The 19508-nt window shown below is 47.9% G+C and overlaps 1 protein-coding gene across 3 annotated transcripts in view; it reads right to left on the bottom strand.

Moving 5' to 3' along the window:
* Window positions 1-485: 485 nt before the first annotated feature.
* The window catches only part of LOC108719209 (AT-rich interactive domain-containing protein 3A), a 56137-nt gene continuing 37114 nt past the window's right edge, over window positions 486-19508 (bottom strand). For all 3 annotated transcript variants that reach the window (XM_018267929.2, XM_018267938.2, XM_018267921.2), the window contains exons 4-8: window positions 6291-6474; window positions 5720-5964; window positions 5149-5418; window positions 4735-4824; window positions 486-3907 (exon numbers count right to left, since the gene is read on the bottom strand). In XM_018267929.2, coding sequence (XP_018123418.1) covers window positions 3759-3907; window positions 4735-4824; window positions 5149-5418; window positions 5720-5964; window positions 6291-6474 — 938 coding nt within the window. In that variant the 3' untranslated portion in view covers window positions 486-3758. The remainder of the gene's footprint in view (window positions 3908-4734; window positions 4825-5148; window positions 5419-5719; window positions 5965-6290; window positions 6475-19508) is intronic.

Below are 19508 nucleotides of genomic sequence, written 5' to 3'. Positions count from 1 at the left end.
GATGGGCAAATTCTACTGGTCTCACATGGGAAGAGTACTGATGGGCACATTCAACTGGTCCCACATGGGAAGCGTTCTGATGAGGCAAATTCTACTGGTCCCACATGGGAAGAGTTCTGATGAGACAAATTCTACTGGTTCCACATGGGAAGCGTTCTGATGGGCAAATTCTACTGGTCCCACATGGGAAGAGTTATGATGGGCAAATTCTACTGGTCCCACATGGGAAGAGTTCTGATGAGGCAAATTCTACTGGTCCGACATGGGAAGAGTTATGATGGGCAAATTCTACTGGTCCCACATGGGAAGAGTTCTGATGAGGCAAATTCTACTGGTCCCACATGGGAAGAGTTCTGATGGGCAAATTATGGGTTTGAGTGTGCAAGAAAATCCCACTCAGCATTGCTAGTAACCCACACAATTGTGCTCATCATGATAGCTGGCACTGCCCATGATGCCCCCACAACTCACACACACAACAATCATAGACACAAGTGTTTCACCATTTTTATTCTTAATTTCTCTCTTTGGTTTGGATTCCCCTGAGCACCACGTCCAGCGCCGGCACCAAAAGCACTGGATTCATTGGAAAGGTTAAAGGAAAAAGGGTGGGACCACATTGCAGGTTTTCTCTTAATATTCTGAACTTTAGGAAAATCCTCTTACTGCCAGACCTACTAATTATTGGGAGGAGCCTGATGTACCTGGAAGTCTCCACCAAACAGGAGGCCAATAGGAATCAGCTGTAGGGGGAGGATCTATCTTGTGCCATACAGGGAGGAGACATGTTGTGCCATAGAGGGAGGATCTATCTTGTGCCATACAGGGAGGAGCTATGTTGTTCCATACATGGAGGAGACATGTCATGCCATACAGGGAAGAGATATGTTTTGCCATAGAGGAAGGAGCCTGATGTTCAAGATAGAGTCTTCAGAAGAAACCATTAAGATTAGATGGGGGCATCACATATATTTTTATCTCTAGCGGGAGCAGGGGGGAAATATTTGGGATTGATGGTGAAACCTGCAATGCGGTTGGACTAGAAGCTTCTACAGATACGGAGCAAAGCCAAGAAGGACAGTAAAGGCTACAAGCAAAGTCGGGCCAACGGAACAGCCCAATACACAGTAAAAAAAATAATACAAATAATAATTAATTACATCATTTGTTAAGTCTTTCCCCCCAAAACTGGATGTGGAACCAAGTGAGAATGAGCAGCGTTGTTCTTTGGTAGAAAGCACGTCCCTCTTAGTGAGCCCAGCCTGGTGGCACCATTTTGCCCGGCTGGTCCCAGAGTTCTGCCACTAGAGGATGAAGAGCTGTGATAGGCTGGCTTCAAGTTCTTGTGAACAAGTGAAGGTTCAGGAGGAGGTACTAAAGAATTACACTGGCTTGGGCACACACTCACTGGTCCCCGGCATGGGCAAGAGCTGGCACTGCAAAGACCTGTACGGGCACAACCACCAAAGCCCAGAAAAGATTCTGAGAGACAAAAGTCCATAAGGGAGAATCAGAAACCTCAGCCTGTCTGATACACTTACTGTACATAGGAGGAACTGGACCCTAACAGATACTTTTTGGGCACCCCATTATACACACGTGTGTCTCCCTAACAGAATCCGTGTGCTGATCTGTACAAAACCAGGAACCAACAATGGCTTTGGTCAATCTTGATCCAACTCATCTCTTATTCTGTGACATGAGCCTGGAAGATTAGGACCCCCCTTACACCAGACTGGAAACCTTAGATTCCCTGTAGGACTTTATATAATAGCCCCTAGTAGCAATGCTGACTTGGAGAGGCGGATTTGGTGACTGTAACTGCTAAATATGAGCCACTCACTATAAAGGCAACATTAACCAAAGCCATAGAAACTCACTGTATATTAAGGCCTAAAAGCCAGTGAAATGAATGGGAAGCCAAAGTAGGTGCCAGTCAGTGCCAGTACCCTGGGATTCCCTTTGGCTGTGGAAATAAAGGGGAAATAACTGAATTTAGGACCCAGTTCTTCTCAGAACACGAGGCCTTGGCTATGGGGAGGGTTCCCAATGATTCATATGGATTTCCCACTGGTCAGACCCCAAATTCCCCCTTGTTCTTATACCAACCTCCCCTTATTCATGAAACATTGTTCCCATTGGGAGGAGAGACATTCCTAGGAGCCCCTCGGGCCCCGGATATATTACATCTGTGTATATATACTGCATCCGACTATAAATAGATACACGCATGAGGTAGACATGACTCCCCAATTCCCTTCTTTGGTACAATGAGAAATCCAGTGACTCCTGTAACGAGAGCGTCGGAAGGAGAGGGAACCAATCGGGTGAGGTACGAGGAGCCAATCCTAAGGCTGAAATTGCAAGGGTTGGGGGCAAGATCCGCTGGGAGGGAAGAATTAGAAAATGAACTGATCTGTGGGGGGCACACGCGTGACTGGATCGTAGCCCTATCAGTGCCCTACTGCCTGGCTAGTAACCTGGGCAGACTCACTTACACCTATGTCTCACCATTGTCCCATTGGTCAGTGACTGGCAGCACTTGTTACAAGCAGAAATATACGAGGGGGAGGGGTTAGCAAGATAAGCCACGCCCGTCTCCTTTTCTCTCCAGTTATTAAGGGCTGGAGACCAGGCACATTGTCAGGAGCATTGATTTTCCCTTTATAGGGCAGTGACAGGTCAGTAGCCACAAGCCAGACCCCCCAGGCTGTTCTAAAGGGAATGAACTGGTTAATGTTGTTTCCTTTAACCCTTCCCATCTGGTCATTCATTACTGGGGGGATTCAGGGGTGTAACTTGCAGCCCCAGTAGTTGAATGAGAGCAGGTTGGTGGTCCCTGACTCTATATACTGACACACTACAATGAATTCTATGGGTGAGACTGAGGTTGTGGCATTTTCTGGCCAATCGAAGGGCACGGATCTTTCCCAGATAAACTGACACAACCTCTTTAACAAGTTGTGTTGCCCATTTCACCCAGTCTAGTCCCATGATTGGCATTAGTCTGAAAGATCTGTCTCGCTCTGTTATTGTCATGGAGACTGTCGCTAAGCAACACTGGGATGTATTTCTGCATCGCCCCCCACAGGAGAAGAAGCCCCAGTGGAATAGGATCAGCTGGTACCTTAGTGCCCCCTCCCAGGGCATCTGCTCCCAAGCAAAGCAACGTCTCTGCCCAGACCCCTCGTGTATAAACTCCAGCTCCTTCCAACGATACATTTCATTTGCAGCTACAGATTGTGACACAACAACAACACAACACACGTCTAATCTACTCCATATGTCACCACTGAATAAATTAACTCTTTGGTAGAAGCTACAGGTCAGTTCCATCTCTGCTGTGTGTGGGGGTAGAACAAGGAACCTCAAGTCTTCTCCATGGTCCCCCACAGCTGCAGATGATTGATGTGTGACCCCCACATCTGGCGAGGAGAATTGGGCACAATATTCAGCTGGAGGTCTCATGCCAGGTGGGTTAGAGGTAGGGAAGTCCATGAGGGTGATATGAACCTGTGAATGATGGGCATCTGGGCACATCTTTGGGTACAAGCAGGTGGCTCAGCCTCATCCTGGGCAAGATTGATCCCTCTTTCCCAAATATTGTGCCACAACAGAAGAAGTTCTATTACCAGTCTCACCGGGTTTCTACTTGTCCAATGAAAAGCCACCAGAAAGGGTGCCCAGTCCAACTGCTGAGAATCCTCAAGCACCAGGGTGCAATGTGTTGGCTTTAGGGTGATGGAGGCAGGTGGAGGTCAAGGGGAAGGGCCGGGTGGTGTGTGGCCTTGAGATGAAGATGGGGGTGGCTGGATTAGGACTGGGGTTGGACTGGAGTGGCCTTGGTTGCTGCTGGCGCCTGCATTAGTCACTGCTGGTGCCACTGGTCTGCGGGCAAATAGCACCCCTGTGAATAAGATAACACAACAGTGAGACCATGGCACATGCATAGTACAACCCCAACACTGTCAGACCCAAGCCAAGGGGAATACCACGTGCCAATGAAAATGCCAGTTCTCATTGTACAGGGCAAACTGCCCAAAATACCTAATATAGAACCTTTCATTCTGCAAACCCCTCATTGTCATGCACCTTATTCTCAAAAACAACCCAGACCTGAGGCAGGTTGAACATCCCACACCCATTCCACTCACCCGCACCCATTCCACTCTCACCCTACACCCATTCCACTCCCACCCTACACCCATTCCACTCACCCTACACCCATTCCACTCACCCCACACCCATTCCACTAACACCCGCACCCATTCCACTCACCCTACACCCATTCCACTCACCCCCACACATTCCATCTGAATTCTTAGTTCCTCCAATTTCTCTCTAGATTCCCGACTTCCTGAATGCTGGAAATTGCAGTTCAACTGCCAAAAAGGCCACTGATTGGATCTGAACATAAATGTGCCCCTGAGAGGAAAGTGTCTGGAGGGTAAGAACTCAGTTTATTACCCAGGTGCCCCAGCTGCCCCCCATGGCCTCCCGGGCAGTACTACAGGGAAATGTTGTTATCACTGTGGGGGGAACAAAGCATGCGGCCGAGCAATAGTGTCAGCAGTAAAAGGGTTAATGCTCATCTAGTGCTATTCCTCCCTCACTTCATTACAATGGATTTTCAAGTAAAGCCGTCAAAGCAGGGGAAGTGCGTCCACTTGGGCCTGACTGTAATTTATTGGATTCCCTGCAATGAGCGGCCGAGAGAGCGACTCTCCTATCTACCTGCGTAGACAACTCCATTAATTTCAATCGACATGTTGATGCTGCTAATGCTTGTGGCAGACACGTTCATCTGAGCCTCTTGTCTGTCATCTGCAAGAGAGAAAGTCTTGTAAATATCAACAACTTACCTGCTCAACTACATCTCTCTCTCTCTTTCAGGACACACAGGCACATTTGGCGAGATTAGTTGCCTGGCGACAGATTCTTCGGGCGACTAATCTCCCCATACTGCCTCCCCTGCCTTTCCGCTGACTAAAATGTAAATTGCCGGCGGGATGGCGAGATTCGTTTTCTGAAGTTGCCTCATGAGGAAACTTTGGGCGACTTCGGAAAACGAATCTATTTATGTACTGAAAGATCTCCGACTTATTCCCCCCACCCCCGGGCACTGGTCCAGTTGGGGCAGGTCGGTACCTGGGCTGTTGATTTTGATGTTCATGGGTAACTGGGCGGCCATGGCTAGTAAGTTCTGCTGAATGGCACGCTGCATAATCCTTTGTTGCTCCTCCGCCATCAGCGCCATCTTTTTTTCGGGGGGTTCTCCAGACTCGAGTTTTTCGCGCAGTTGCTCCAGGGCCGCCGCCTGCATAACCTGCACAGCTTGGGCTGCTGCTCCGTGATGACTGGGCAAAGTAATGGGGATCCCTAGACGATGAGGGGCCCCCGGAGTGTGGACTCCATCTTCTGTAATGGCAGAGAAGAGACAAGAATCAAGGATCCGTCTCAGGGACCCCCAACCTGTGTGTTTCATGCTACTCAACTGCACCCCCAGCACCCCAACTAAGGTTGCCACCTACCTGGTATTTTACTGGCCTGGCTGGTAAAAATGATGCCAATGTTATTAATAGGGAAAAAACTGCAACAATATGAGACCCCAACATGTCTATATTCAGTCATGGTCTTGAGTTCTCTGACCCCCCCACCCAAATGTCTCTCCTACTGAATTATGGGTAAGTATATGCCCCCTGCATTACATGGAACTTACCCTTTTTGATTGGGGTGAGATGGCTGATGTGGCCCCCATTGTGGGCTGAGACAGACAGAGAGGTCATGTTGATCTTCGGGGAGGTCAAGACATTGGGGGTTCCCGCTGGGGAGTAGCTGAAGAGTCCTGAGCCAAAGCTCTGCCTGCGCCCCTCTCTCCTATTGCTGTCGATGGCCACTTGTAACTCCCCCGGGGAACTGAGCCCCCTCTTGTCACATTCGTAGGGGTACAGGTACTTCATGTATCTGACAGAAAGGGACAATTAATGGATCAACACAATGACTTTAACCCTTTGCTAAATGCCTACTCCCTATTGGCCTCGGGGGGGGGGGGAATAAGAATATCTGTGTTACCCCTATGTTACCCCCATCCCTGCCAATGTGGGGTCCAACACAAGCCAACTGGGAGGTACAACTGAGGCACTTGAGGGGCACAAGCTTTGCACCAGGAGGGGCAATAGGATAATGTTGTGCCCAGAAACCTTTCCTCAAGGCCAAGTTAAAAAAAGAAGTTGTTGGAGATAATGTGCCCCACGGGGGGGGGGGTATTTGGTGCAGCCCGGGGGACTCACTGGGTTCGGAGGGTGAAGGCGGCGCTGGTGATGGAGGTGGGGAGACTCAGGCCTTTAGTGATCTCCCTCCAGATCTTCTTGTTTATCACTTCCACCAGCCCCCCCTTGTCGGTGACCAGTCTGTAGAGCGAGTAGAGGTCCAGCACCTGTTTGGCCATGATGGGAATGCGATTCACTGGGGTCCCTGCAACACAACGGGGGGGGTTAGTAACGGGACAGCTATTCCCCCAATTGCCACTTACCCCCATATACAGCTTTATTTATACTTTATATTCTGAGACACCCAAACTCATTGTCAGCCCAGTCATGTGGCCCCAAGGAGATGTGTGGCCCCCGAGAATGTGAGGAGCCCCCGTGTCTGACCCAACGTCATTAACCCATTATGTCGGGGGCTTTTATGTTCCGTCTGCTCAATATCTGCAACATTTACTCTGCTGGGGGCTCATCCATCTCCCGGCCCCCAGGAGCTGACAGCTACAATTGGCCGTTACTGCTATTTATTGACCTTCTGCTGCTGTAGCCTGATGAGCCCCCCCCAGACACTCGGGGGTCCCTGACACCAACAGAGTGAGGGGGGGAACTCATTCATGCAGCAGCCCCCCAGCTTGTTATTTGGGGAGTGTAAGGCAAAGTTAACCTTGAAATGAAACATGGGTCTATAATCCTGTACAATAGAGAGGTGGGGGTGCACTGACTGATATGGGGGGACAGGGGCCCCTGCTCTTGTTCTACAGAACCACGAGCCTTCCAGGGCCTCAGTGCCAGTCTGGGGGGGCATAAGATGATACTGGGGGGCAGGCAGACCCCCACCCCAAGCCAAGGATCTAATAAGCAGATAAGGGGGGATTTCACAAGTGAGAAATGTCGCAGGTCCCGTCTAAGTCCCAATAAACTGGGGGGGGCACATTCCCAGGGAGCAGGGAGTTGTTATGAGCTCATGGGAGTCGCACACTTTCTTTTCCCGTCTAACGTGACTGCGGTTACTTGTCTGCGAGTGATGTCACGGGGGGGGGGGACTAATAAAGCCCCCAGTCTATAGGCAGCTGTCCTATTATCCTGTTTACTGGAAGACGGCCCATAGTATCCCAGTGAGTCAGACGTGGGGGGGGATTCTCAGAAATAGTAAAACATTCCGGGGGCCCCGTGGCTGTGCTACTGGGGGGCAGGAATGTTACAGACTTTAGGCACATCCTGCAATAGAGACACTGGGGGCAGTTAAAGTCACACACACACTATATATTTATATAATGGGCCCCAGGGACAGTTACGGGTTCCAGTCAGTGAGCAGAGGGGCCCCTGGGGCCCAGTTGGTACAAAGAGATTTAAGGTGGAAACAACCTGTTCTCTCTATCTTACAGGGACACCAGGGGGCCACACGCAGCATGGGGGGGGGGGTGCAAAGTACAACAATAGGGCAATGTCACATTTATCCTGCACTTTACACCCTCACTTGATCATTTGACACAGGAACTTGCACTCTGTATCGGAACATCTGCGTATGGAAGGAGGTGTGGACAGGGCTGGCATTTACCTGCTAGTGTATATGAGTATGAATGAGGGAACAGTATATATGAGTATGAATGAGGGAACAGTATATAAGAGTATGAATGAGGGAGAAGTATTTATGAGTATGAATGAGGGAACAGTGTATACGAGTATGAATGAGGGAACAGTGTATATGAGTATGAATGAGGGAGCAGTATATATGAGTATGAATGAGGGAACAGTATATATGAGTATGAATGAGGGAACAGTATATATGAGTATGAATGAGGGAGCAGTATATATGAGTATGAATGAGGGAACAGTATATAAGAGTATGAATGAGGGAGAAGTATTTATGAGTATGAATGAGGGAACAGTGTATACGAGTATGAATGAGGGAACAGTGTATATGAGTATGAATGAGGGAACAGTATATATGAGTATGAATGAGGGAGATGTGTATATGAGTATGAATGAGGGAACAGTATATATGAGTATGAATGAGGGAGATGTGTATATGAGTATGAATGAGGGAACAGTATATATGAGTATGAATGAGGAGTAGTATATATGAGTATGAATGAGGGAACAGTATATATGAGTATGAATGAGGGAACAGTGTATATGAGTATGAATGAGGGAGATGTGTATATGAGTATGAATGAGGGAACAGTATATATGAGTATGAATGAGGGAACAGTATATATGAGTATGAATGAGGGAGATGTGTATATGAGTATGAATGAGGGAACAGTATATACGAGTATGAATGAGGGAACAGTATATACGAGTATGAATGAGGGAACAGTATATACGAGTATGAATGAGGGAACAGTATATACGAGTATGAATGAGGGAACAGTATATATGAGTATGAATGAGGGAACAGTATATACGAGTATGAATGAGGGAACAGTATATATGAGTATGAATGAGGGAGATGTGTATATGAATGAGTTACAGTTAGTGTCAGGGTTTATAGGGGTCAGTGATGGAGAGAAGGGGATTATGTGAGAGAAGAAGGGGTTAAAAGGTGCACATTACACACACGGGGTATTGAGGATAAATCCTTAGTATTTGTACAGTTGGCTCAGACCCCATTGTTCCCTTATATATTTATTCTCCTGAGGGGGCCACACTCTGTCCTGACTTGTTCCCTCACATTGGGGCCCATTACTGCAGAGACTTCCCATGATGCTCAGAGACAACACGGGCCCAGTCAGGACATTGGGGGGAGCCCAGATCCCTAATATTGTGTCTCTATAAATCAGGAGGAGAATGGGGGTCCTGATGTGTCTGACCCTTTGCCCCTGTGTTTGTCCCTCTTGTTCTCTGTGACCCACAACAGCCCCCGGGTGCCACCAGTGTAAGATTAATGTGCCCCTCATACAAAGGGCCGGGGTCTTATCTTTACTTAATCTACTGATTGGGCTCCATTAATCCTGCCCCCCCCCGGGTAGGAAAGTGTCAGGCAGTGAGGGGGGACAATAGAGACTGTCGGGCCCCAAGAGTAACGACACCAGAGTCTCCTCCTCACTAATCTCCCCAAATCTCTATTCAGACAAATGCCCATTGTCTCCTCTCAATTAGTCTGATTAATGAGGGGCCCTTATCTCTCCCCATTACTCCCCCCCCCACCGATCCATTAGCCCCTAATCCTATAGGAATCAATTCCACGATAAACCCAGTGAGAAAGAGGAATGAATGGATATTGGGAAGTTGTATCAGGAGTCAGAAGCAGCAGTGCAGAGAAGAGAAAGGGACAGACACAATGACAGTTACACAGAACTATAAACCCAGTGAGAATGAGGAATGAATGGATATTGGGAAGTTGTATCAGGAGTCAGAAGCAGCAGTGCAGAGAAGAGAAAGGGACAGACACAATGACAGTTACACAGAACTATAAACCCAGTGAGAATGAGGAATGAATGGATATTGGGAAGTTGTATCAGGAGTCAGAAGCAGCAGTGCAGAGAAAGGGACAGACACAATGACAGTTACACAGAACTATAAACCCAGTGAGAATGAGGAATGAATGGATATTGGGAAGTTGTATCAGGAGTCAGAAGCAGCAGTGCAGAGAAAGGGACAGACACAATGACAGTTACACAGAACTATAAACCCAGTGAGAATGAGGAATGAATGGATATTGGGAAGTTGTATCAGGAGTCAGAAGCAGCAGTGCAGAGAAGAGAAAGGGACAGACACAATGACAGTTACACAGAACTATAAACCCAGTGAGAATGAGGAATGAATGGATATTGGGAAGTTGTATCAGGAGTCAGAAGCAGCAGTGCAGAGAAGAGAAAGGGACAGACACAATGACAGTTACACAGAACTATAAACCCAGTGAGAATGAGTAATTAATGGATATTGGGAAGTTGTATCAGGAGTCAGAGGCAGCAGTGCAGAGAAAGGGACAGACACAATGACAGTTACACAGAACTATAAACCCAGTGAGAATGAGGAATGAATGGATATTGGGAAGTTGTATCAGGAGTCAGAAGCAGCAGTGCAGAGAAGAGAAAGGGACAGACACAATGACAGTTACACAGAACTATAAACCCAGTGAGAATGAGGAATGAATGGATATTGGGAAGTTGTATCAGGAGTCAGAGGCAGCAGTGCAGAGAAGAGAAAGGGACAGACACAATGACAGTTACACAGAACTATAAACCCAGTGAGAATGAGGAATGAATGGATATTGGGAAGTTGTATCAGGAGTCAGAAGCAGCAGTGCAGAGAAAGGGACAGACACAATGACAGTTACACAGAACTATAAACCCAGTGAGAATGAGGAATGAATGGATATTGGGAAGTTGTATCAGGAGTCAGAAGCAGCAGTGCAGAGAACGAGAATGTTCTGTAACCAATCACAGGCTCCCACAGGTCTCGGCTCCTCCAATAAAATCCTGAATGAGAATCATATGAAAAAGGCGAGTGTGAGCCGAAGGTTCTGTCCCTGACAACTTGTGATTAATGAGGCCAGAGGTCGGGGGTCAGGGCTTGGGTGTCTGACCCCTTCTCTCCTTCCAGTCCCTGTTGGGCTCCTGTGGCTCCGGGGCACCGATCCATTTACACAAACACTTCCCTTCCTGGAACAGAAGTTCATTGGCTATTTAACCCCTCATAAGCAGGAATGTGTCATTTGGTCCTGTGGCCCCTGATAGTACCACTGCTCTGGGAACAGGGACTTATTGGCTAAATGCAGAGCAGGCCCTGAACTCACAATATAATCGTATTCTATGACAAAGAACAGCAAGCAACATGGCAGCACAGGCCCTGGTACAATTCAGTGAGATGGGGCGTGGCATTGGGCAGACAGATGGGGCGGGGCATTGGGCAGACAGATGGGGCGGGGCATTGGGCAGACAGATGGGGCGGGGCATTGGGCAGACAGATGGGGCGGAGCATTGGGCAGACAGATGGGGCGGAGCATTGGGCAGACAGATGGGGCGGAGCATTGGGCAGACAGATGGGGCGTGGCATTGGGCAGACAGATGGGGCGGAGCATTGGGCAGACAGATGGGGCGGGGCATTGGGCAGACAGATGGGGAGGGGCATTGGGCAGACACATGGGGCGGGGCATTGGGCAGACAGAGGGAGAGTTCTGGCAGTTGTGACTCTAATACAAACTGTCGGTTCCAGAAGGAACAGCAACACAAGTACAAAAGGTCCTTTATATGGCGAGTTCCAGCTTTGACATAATGTAGGAAATAGAATGATGTATTTGGCCCTATCATATACACTGGGGCCAGACCCTAAACCACTAAACCACATTGTCCCCCCTTTGCGCTGAGGCCCTGATTGGTCGCGGTTGTGCCCCCCCTCACCAGGGATTCTCGCTACGTGGCATGTGATGTGTGCACCATCTGTTCCCACTGCATCTCCCCGAGTGAGACAAGACAAGTCTGTTGTTATACGGGACCCTTGGGCTTATAGGAATGTATCACTCAGGTGCAGCCTAAGCCGGAATACAGTAAAGCCATGCAGACATAATGCCCATAATGAGCCTCCACCTCTGCTGCTTCCTGAGAGGAAACTGCTGCTGACACTCACACATTCCTGGGGTCTCGGGGGGCTGTACAACTGCAATAATAATGGGGAGTCAGTAAGAACAAGTCTATTGTGTGGCCAGTGCCAGTCGTATGGATCAGGGGCCAACCTGTGGCTAATGCCCCAACCTCATTAATGGACCACCCAACAATCATTGGCCATTTTGTTCCCAGTGTCTCCCTAATGCCCCCCAGTATGCCCCCCGGCCGGGCAACATCATATTAGTGCAAATGGCTGCCATGCGCTGGCGCTGTGTAATGATGATGATGACTAGGGCCCACAATTGTGATATGGTGATATAGTTACTGGCAGGAGCAATGCAACAACCAATAAGGAAGCAGAGAAGGTTCCCAGGGGCTCGTTCTACCCACGGCACAAGCTGCTGCACCCCTAACTGGCACCCTCCCCTGGCACAGTATGGCAGCACCCGACTGCAACAAGATACACTATTAGTAAACTGGATTTATTGGCACCCGCTCCAGTTTGGTGCATTAGAGCAATAGTGTCTCCCATCCCGAATAACATGCACCTAATGCACCATCTTCCCAAATTCACACACTTACCCTAAATGTGCCACCTCCTCCTAATGTGACATCCCCTCCCAATGAGACATCCACTCCCAATGAGACATCCACTCCCAATGTGACATCCACTCCCAATGAGACATCCACTCCCAATGTGACATCCACTCCCAATGAGACATCCACTCCCAATGTGACATCCACTCCCAATGAGACATCCACTTCCAATGTGACATCCACTCCCAATGAGACATCCACTTCCAATGTGACATCCCCTCCCAATGTGACATCCACTCCCAATGAGACATCCACTCCCAATGTGACATCCACTCCCAATGAGACATCCACTCCCAATGTGACATCCACTCCCAATGAGACATCCACTCCCAATGTGACATCCACTCCCAATGTGACATCCCCTCCCAATGACACTTCCACTCCCAATGTGACATCCCCTCGAAATGACACATCCACTCCCAATGAGACATCCACTCCCAATGTGACATCCACTCCCAATGAGACATCCACTTCCAATGTGACATCCACTCCCAATGAGACATCCACTTCCAATGTGACATCCCCTCCCAATGTGACATCCACTCCCAATGAGACATCCACTCCCAATGTGACATCCACTCCCAATGAGACATCCACTCCCAATGTGACATCCACTCCCAATGAGACATCCACTCCCAATGTGACATCCACTCCCAATGTGACATCCCCTCCCAATGACATTTCCACTCCCAATGTGACATCCCCTCGAAATGACACATCCACTCCCAATGAGACATCCACTCCCAATGTGACATCCACTCCCAATGAGACATCCACTCCCAATGTGACATCCACTCCCAATGAGACATCCACTTCCAATGTGACATCCACTCCCAATGTGACATCCACTTCCAATGAGACATCCACTCCCAATGTGACATCCACTCCCAATGTGACATCCCCTCCCAATGACACTTCCACTCCCAATGTGACATCCCCTCGAAATGACACATCCACTCCCAATGAGACATCCACTCCCAATGTGACATCCACTCCCAATGAGACATCCACTTCCAATGTGACATCCACTCCCAATGAGACATCCACTTCCAATGTGACATCCCCTCCCAATGTGACATCCACTCCCAATGAGACATCCACTCCCAATGTGACATCCACTCCCAATGAGACATCCACTCCCAATGTGACATCCACTCCCAATGAGACATCCACTCCCAATGTGACATCCACTCCCAATGAGACATCCACTTCCAATGTGACATCCACTCCCAATGAGACATCCACTTCCAATGTGACATCCCCTCCCAATGTGACATCCACTCCCAATGAGACATCCACTCCCAATGTGACATCCACTCCCAATGAGACATCCACTCCCAATGTGACATCCACTACCAATGAGACATCCACTCCCAATGTGACATCCACTCCCAATGTGACATCCCCTCCCAATGACACTTCCACTCCCAATGTGACATCCCCTCGAAATGACACATCCACTCCCAATGAGACATCCACTCCCAATGTGACATCCACTCCCAATGAGACAACCCCTCGAAATGACACATCCCTTCCCAATGTGACATCCACTCCCAATGAGACATCCACTCCCAATGTGACATCCACTCCCAATGAGACATCCACTCCCAATGTGACATCCACTCCCAATGTGACATCCACTCCCAATGAGACAACCCCTCCCAATGACACATCCACTCCCAATGAGACATCCACTCCCAATGTGACATCCACTCCCAATGAGACATCCACTCCCAATGTGACATCCACTCCCAATGAGACATCCACTCCCAATGTGACATCCACTCCCAATGTGACATCCACTCCCAATGAGACAACCCCTCCCAATGACACATCCACTCCCAATGACACATCCACTCCCAATGAGACATCCACTCCCAATGAGACAACCCCTCGTAATGACACATCCACTCCCAATGAGACATCCACTCCCAATGAGACAACCCCTCGAAATGACACATCCCTTCCCAATGTGACATCCACTCCCAATGAGACATCCACTCCCAATGTGACATCCACTCCCAATGAGACATCCACTCCCAATGTGACATCCACTCCCAATGTGACATCCACTCCCAATGAGACAACCCCTCCCAATGACACATCCACTCCCAATGAGACATCCACTCCCAATGTGACATCCCCTCCCAATCTGACATCCCCTCCCAATGTGACATCCCCTCCCAATGACACATCCACTCCCAATGAGACATCCACTCCCAATGTGACATCCACTCCCAATGAGACAACCCCTCAAAATGAGACATCCACTCCCAATGAGACAGCATCTCCCATTGAGACATCCCCTCCCAATGAGACACCCCCTCCCAAGGTGACATGCCCTCCCAATGAGACATCCACTTCCAATGAGACATCCCCTCCCAATGAGACATCACCTCCCAACGAGACAACCCCTCCAAATGAGACATCTACTGCCAATTAGACATCCACCCCCAATAAGACATCCACTCCCAATGTGACATCCCCTCCCAATGACACATCCACTCCCAATGAGACATCCACTCCCAATGTGACATCCACTCCCAATGAGACAACCCCTCAAAATGAGACATCCACTCCCAATGAGACAGCATCTCCCATTGAGACATCCCCTCCCAATGAGACACCCCCTCCCAATGTGACATCCCCTCCCAATGAGACATCCCCTCCCAACAAGACAACCCCTCCAAATGAGACATCTACTACCAATGAGACATCCACTCCCAACGAGACAGCCTCTCCCAATGAGACATCCACTCCCAATGAGACCTCCCCTCCCAATGAGACATCCCCTCACAGACATCCACTTCCAATGAGACATCCCCTCCCAACGAGACAACCCCTCCAAATGAGACATCTACTGCCAATTAGACATCCACTCCCAATGAGACAGCCTCTCCCATTGAGACATCCCCTCCCAATGTGACATCCCCTCCCAATGAGACATCCACTCCCAATGAGACATCCCCTCCCAATGAGACATCCCCTCCCAACAAGACAACCCCTCCAAATGAGACATCTACTACCAATGAGACATCCACTCCCAACGAGACAGCCTCTCCCAATGAGACATCCACTCCCAATGAGACCTCCCCTCCCAATGAGACATCCCCTCACAGACATCCCCTCCCAATGAGACATCCCCTCCCAATGTCACACCCCCTTCCCAATTTGACATCCCACCCCTTTAATATGACACTCTACTCTGAATGTAACACCCCACTGCCAATAAGACGCCAACCTCCCAATGTGACATCCACTCCCAATGTGACATCCACTCCCAATGTGACATCCCCTCCCAATGAGACATCCCACCCCTTTAATATGACTGCCTTTAATGTGACACCCCACTGCCAATAAGACACCCACCTCCCAATGTGACACCCCATTGCCAATGAGACAGCTTTTTTGGCTCTATTGTTCTGAACTTTGGAAACTTAGGTTGATGAACTGAATATTTGTGGGAAGCGGGTGTCAGCTCATGGGTCTCACCTTTTGTCACAGTTTGGCAGATAGGAGACAGGATGAAGGGGATCCGTGTGAGGGGGTGGCAGACTCCCACCCTACTAATGGGGGACATGGAGTAGAGGAGCTGAATAAGGGGAGCAGCTTTATTTTGTTTCTTGTGAATTCATTTTTTATGTATTTTATTTGTTAAAGGGGGTTTTCATCTTAAAATGAGCTTGATGTAGAGAGGGATATTCTGAGACAATTTACAATTGGTTTTCATTTTTTATTATTTGTGGTTTTTGACTTATTTAGTTTTTTATTCAGCAGCTCTCCAGTTTGTAATTTCAGCCATCTGGTTGCTAGGGTCCAAATTCCCCTAGCAACCAGGCATTGTTATAAATAAGAGACTGGAATATGAATAGGAGAGACTGAATAGAAAGAGGAGGAATAGAAAGTAACAATAACAATATATTTGTAGCCTTACAGAGCATTTGTTTTTTAGATGAGGTCAGTGACCCCCATTTGAAAAACTGGAAAGAGTCAGAAGAAGAAGGCAAATAATTCACAAACTACAAGGAACAATGAAGGCCCATTGAAGTTGCTTAGAATGAGCCATTATATAAGATACTAAATGTTAACTTAAAGGTGAACCAACCCTTTAACTTTATAATAAACAACACCCCCTCCCAATGTGCCCGGGAAACAATTCCGGAGGCTTTTAATGGTCTCGCAAGGAGCTGTCACTTTATTCATCTTTAATTCATCCTCCTCCTCCTCCTCCTGCTGGTTTTATGGGGCATGAAGCACATGGACTAGTGGCCACTCACTCACACAAAGGGGCCACTGTCCTACAGCAGCAGCCGCCCTTCCTTATTTATAGCCACGTCCTGGGCGGAGCTACAGCACTAGGGCCACTTCTGCTAAAGGGAAAGTAAACCCTAGAATTATATGTGTATAGTGCAACTGTAACTCCCAGCACCCTTGCACAATGCAGACTGTTCCACCTCAGGCCCAGATCAATGTTATCAGCACAAAGACTGGGTGAATGTGGCCCTATCATTATCTGCTGCTGCCATCGACTCCCTGGGGCCCGGGCTGGGGGAGCTGAGATTTATTTGGTGCAGTGGAGAAAAATGAGACTGTTTGCTTTAATTAGTGCCCTTATCTGCTTGTGCGTGAATGGAGATTGAGTTAATTAGCTCTGGAGAGAGAGAGATAATGAAGTGATCACAAGCGACTCATGAATCCTTCTTCTGCCACACTCTTCCTCCCCCTCCTCCTCTGAGCATTAACCCTCCATTTAGTTCTATCTGTCACCCAACAGCCAGATTTGGGGTACAGTGGGGCGAGGAGGAGAACAATTGTGTCATGTCAATTCTGAGCCATAGAACTAGCACTCTTATATCTACTGTCCTGTATACAGAGGGGAAGAATGAAAGGAAACATAAGGAAGTGATACTTTACAGAAAGGGGGATAGATACAGGGAACAGACTCCCAGCAGGGGTGGTAGGACTAATACAGTAAAGGAATAGGAGGGAGAGTGAAAGGGAACATAAGGAAGTGATACTTTACAGAAAGGGGGATAGATACAGGGAACAGACTCCCAGCAGGGGTGGTGGGACTAATATAGTAAAGGAATAGGAGGAGAGTGAAAGGGGGATAGATACAGGGAACAGACTCCCAGCAGGGGTGGTGAGACTAATACAGTAAAGGAATAGGAGGAGAGTGAAAGGGGGATAGATACAGGGAACAGACTCCCAGCAGGGGCGGTAGGACTAATACAGTAAAGGAATAGGAGGGAGAGTGAAAGGGAACATAAGGAAGTGATACTTTACAGAAAGGGGGATAGATACAGGGAACAGACTCCCAGCAGGGGTGGTGAGACTAATACAGTAAAGGAATAGGAGGAGAGTGAAAGGGGGATAGATACAGGGAACAGACTCTCAGCAGGGGTGGTGGGGTGTAAGTATAGTGCAAATACAGAAGCAAGGTGCTAGTCCTGGAGTAGTGGTCAAACTATAGCAGTAACATGTGACCCCCAGTGCTGTTATGTAAGTGATGTATCTGGGTCTCCCCCTCTCTCACCAGTAAATTGCGGGGGGCACAGGTCCAGACGCAGAGGAGGGAAACAAATAACAGGAGAGATTGGAAATCAATTGGCCATTGATCTTCTTGCAGATGTGATGCAACTGTCACAGGGAAATGATTCCTCTGCCAATCTGTTTCCTACAGCTCAGGTGCCCCTCACACGTGTAACACCGACACCCACGTGACTAATCCGGGCAACTATGTGCCCACTCCCAGCTGCCTGTCTGGTATAAGTCCAAGCACAGTGTCTGGCTACAAGTCATTGTATGAGGGGTGAGAATGTCACCCCTGAGTCACAACATCTGCTGCAGAATCTCACGTCTGTGTCATATAATGTACAGCAACGTCTTAATTACTGTATATCCTTATAATACACAAAAGCCATGAATATCCTGTAAATTATATCCTTATAAACGGTGAGTTCTGATGTCATCAGTTATAAACAGTGAGTTCTGATGTCATTTCTGTCACATGACTCACTGAAATTTGTGTATTATAATAAATAATGTACCCCCAGTTGTAAATAAGAGGATATTAGGATATTGGGATATTAGACGTTACCATTGATATTAGAGGTTCCATGACCTGTATAAAAGCACCCAGCCTTCAGCCTCGTACTTTTATATGGTCATGAAACTCCATATTTTACAAGAGGGGGTACTTTATTCACTATATAATACACAAAAGCCATAAATATCGTATAAACGGTGAGTAGTGATGTCATTTCTGTCACATGACTCACTGAAACTTGTGTATTATAATAAATAAAGTATCCCCTGTTGCATAATATGAGGATATTAGAAGTTACCTCGGAGTTCCATGACTTCGGCCTCATGTTTTTATATGGTCATGAAACTCCTCGGTAACTTATAATATCCTTATATTTTACAAGAGGGGGTACTTTATTCACTATATAAATGCCTTCCAGTGATGTCATCAGCTATAAACACTGCTCAGTGATGTCACTGGTGTATTATATAAAACATGCACCCTTATTCTAAAATATGAGGATACTGTATAACTCAGCCTGCAGCCTTGTGCCTTTATATGGTCACAGAACAACCCCTCAGTGACTTCTAATATCCTTATCATTTACAGTAGGGGGTACATTATCCTTATAATACATGAGTGATACTCAGAGTTCCCTGTATAACTCAGCCTGCAGCCTTGTGCCTTTATATGGTCACAGAACAACCCCTCAGTGACTTCTAATATCCTTATCATTTACAGTAGGGGGTACATTATCCCTTATAATACATGAGTCATACTCAGAGTTCCCTGTATAACTCAGCCTGCAGCCTTGTGCCTTTATATGGTCACAGAACAACCCCTCAGTGACTTCTAATATCCTTATCATTTACAGTAGGGGGTACATTATCCCTTATAATACATGAGTGATACTCAGAGTTCCCTGTATAACTCAGCCTGCAGCCTTGTGCCTTTATATGGTCACAGAACAACCCCTCAGTGACTTCTAATATCCTTATCATTTACAGTAGGGGGTACATTATCCCTTATAATACATGAGTGATACTCAGAGTTCCCTGTATAACTCAGCCT

This window comes from Xenopus laevis, chromosome 1L (assembly GCF_017654675.1).
Source record: "Xenopus laevis strain J_2021 chromosome 1L, Xenopus_laevis_v10.1, whole genome shotgun sequence".
In the NCBI taxonomy this organism is placed as follows: Eukaryota; Metazoa; Chordata; class Amphibia; order Anura; family Pipidae; genus Xenopus; species Xenopus laevis.
The sequence above is the reverse complement of the archived record's forward strand: the minus strand, read 5'-3'. Positions and strand labels throughout refer to the sequence as shown.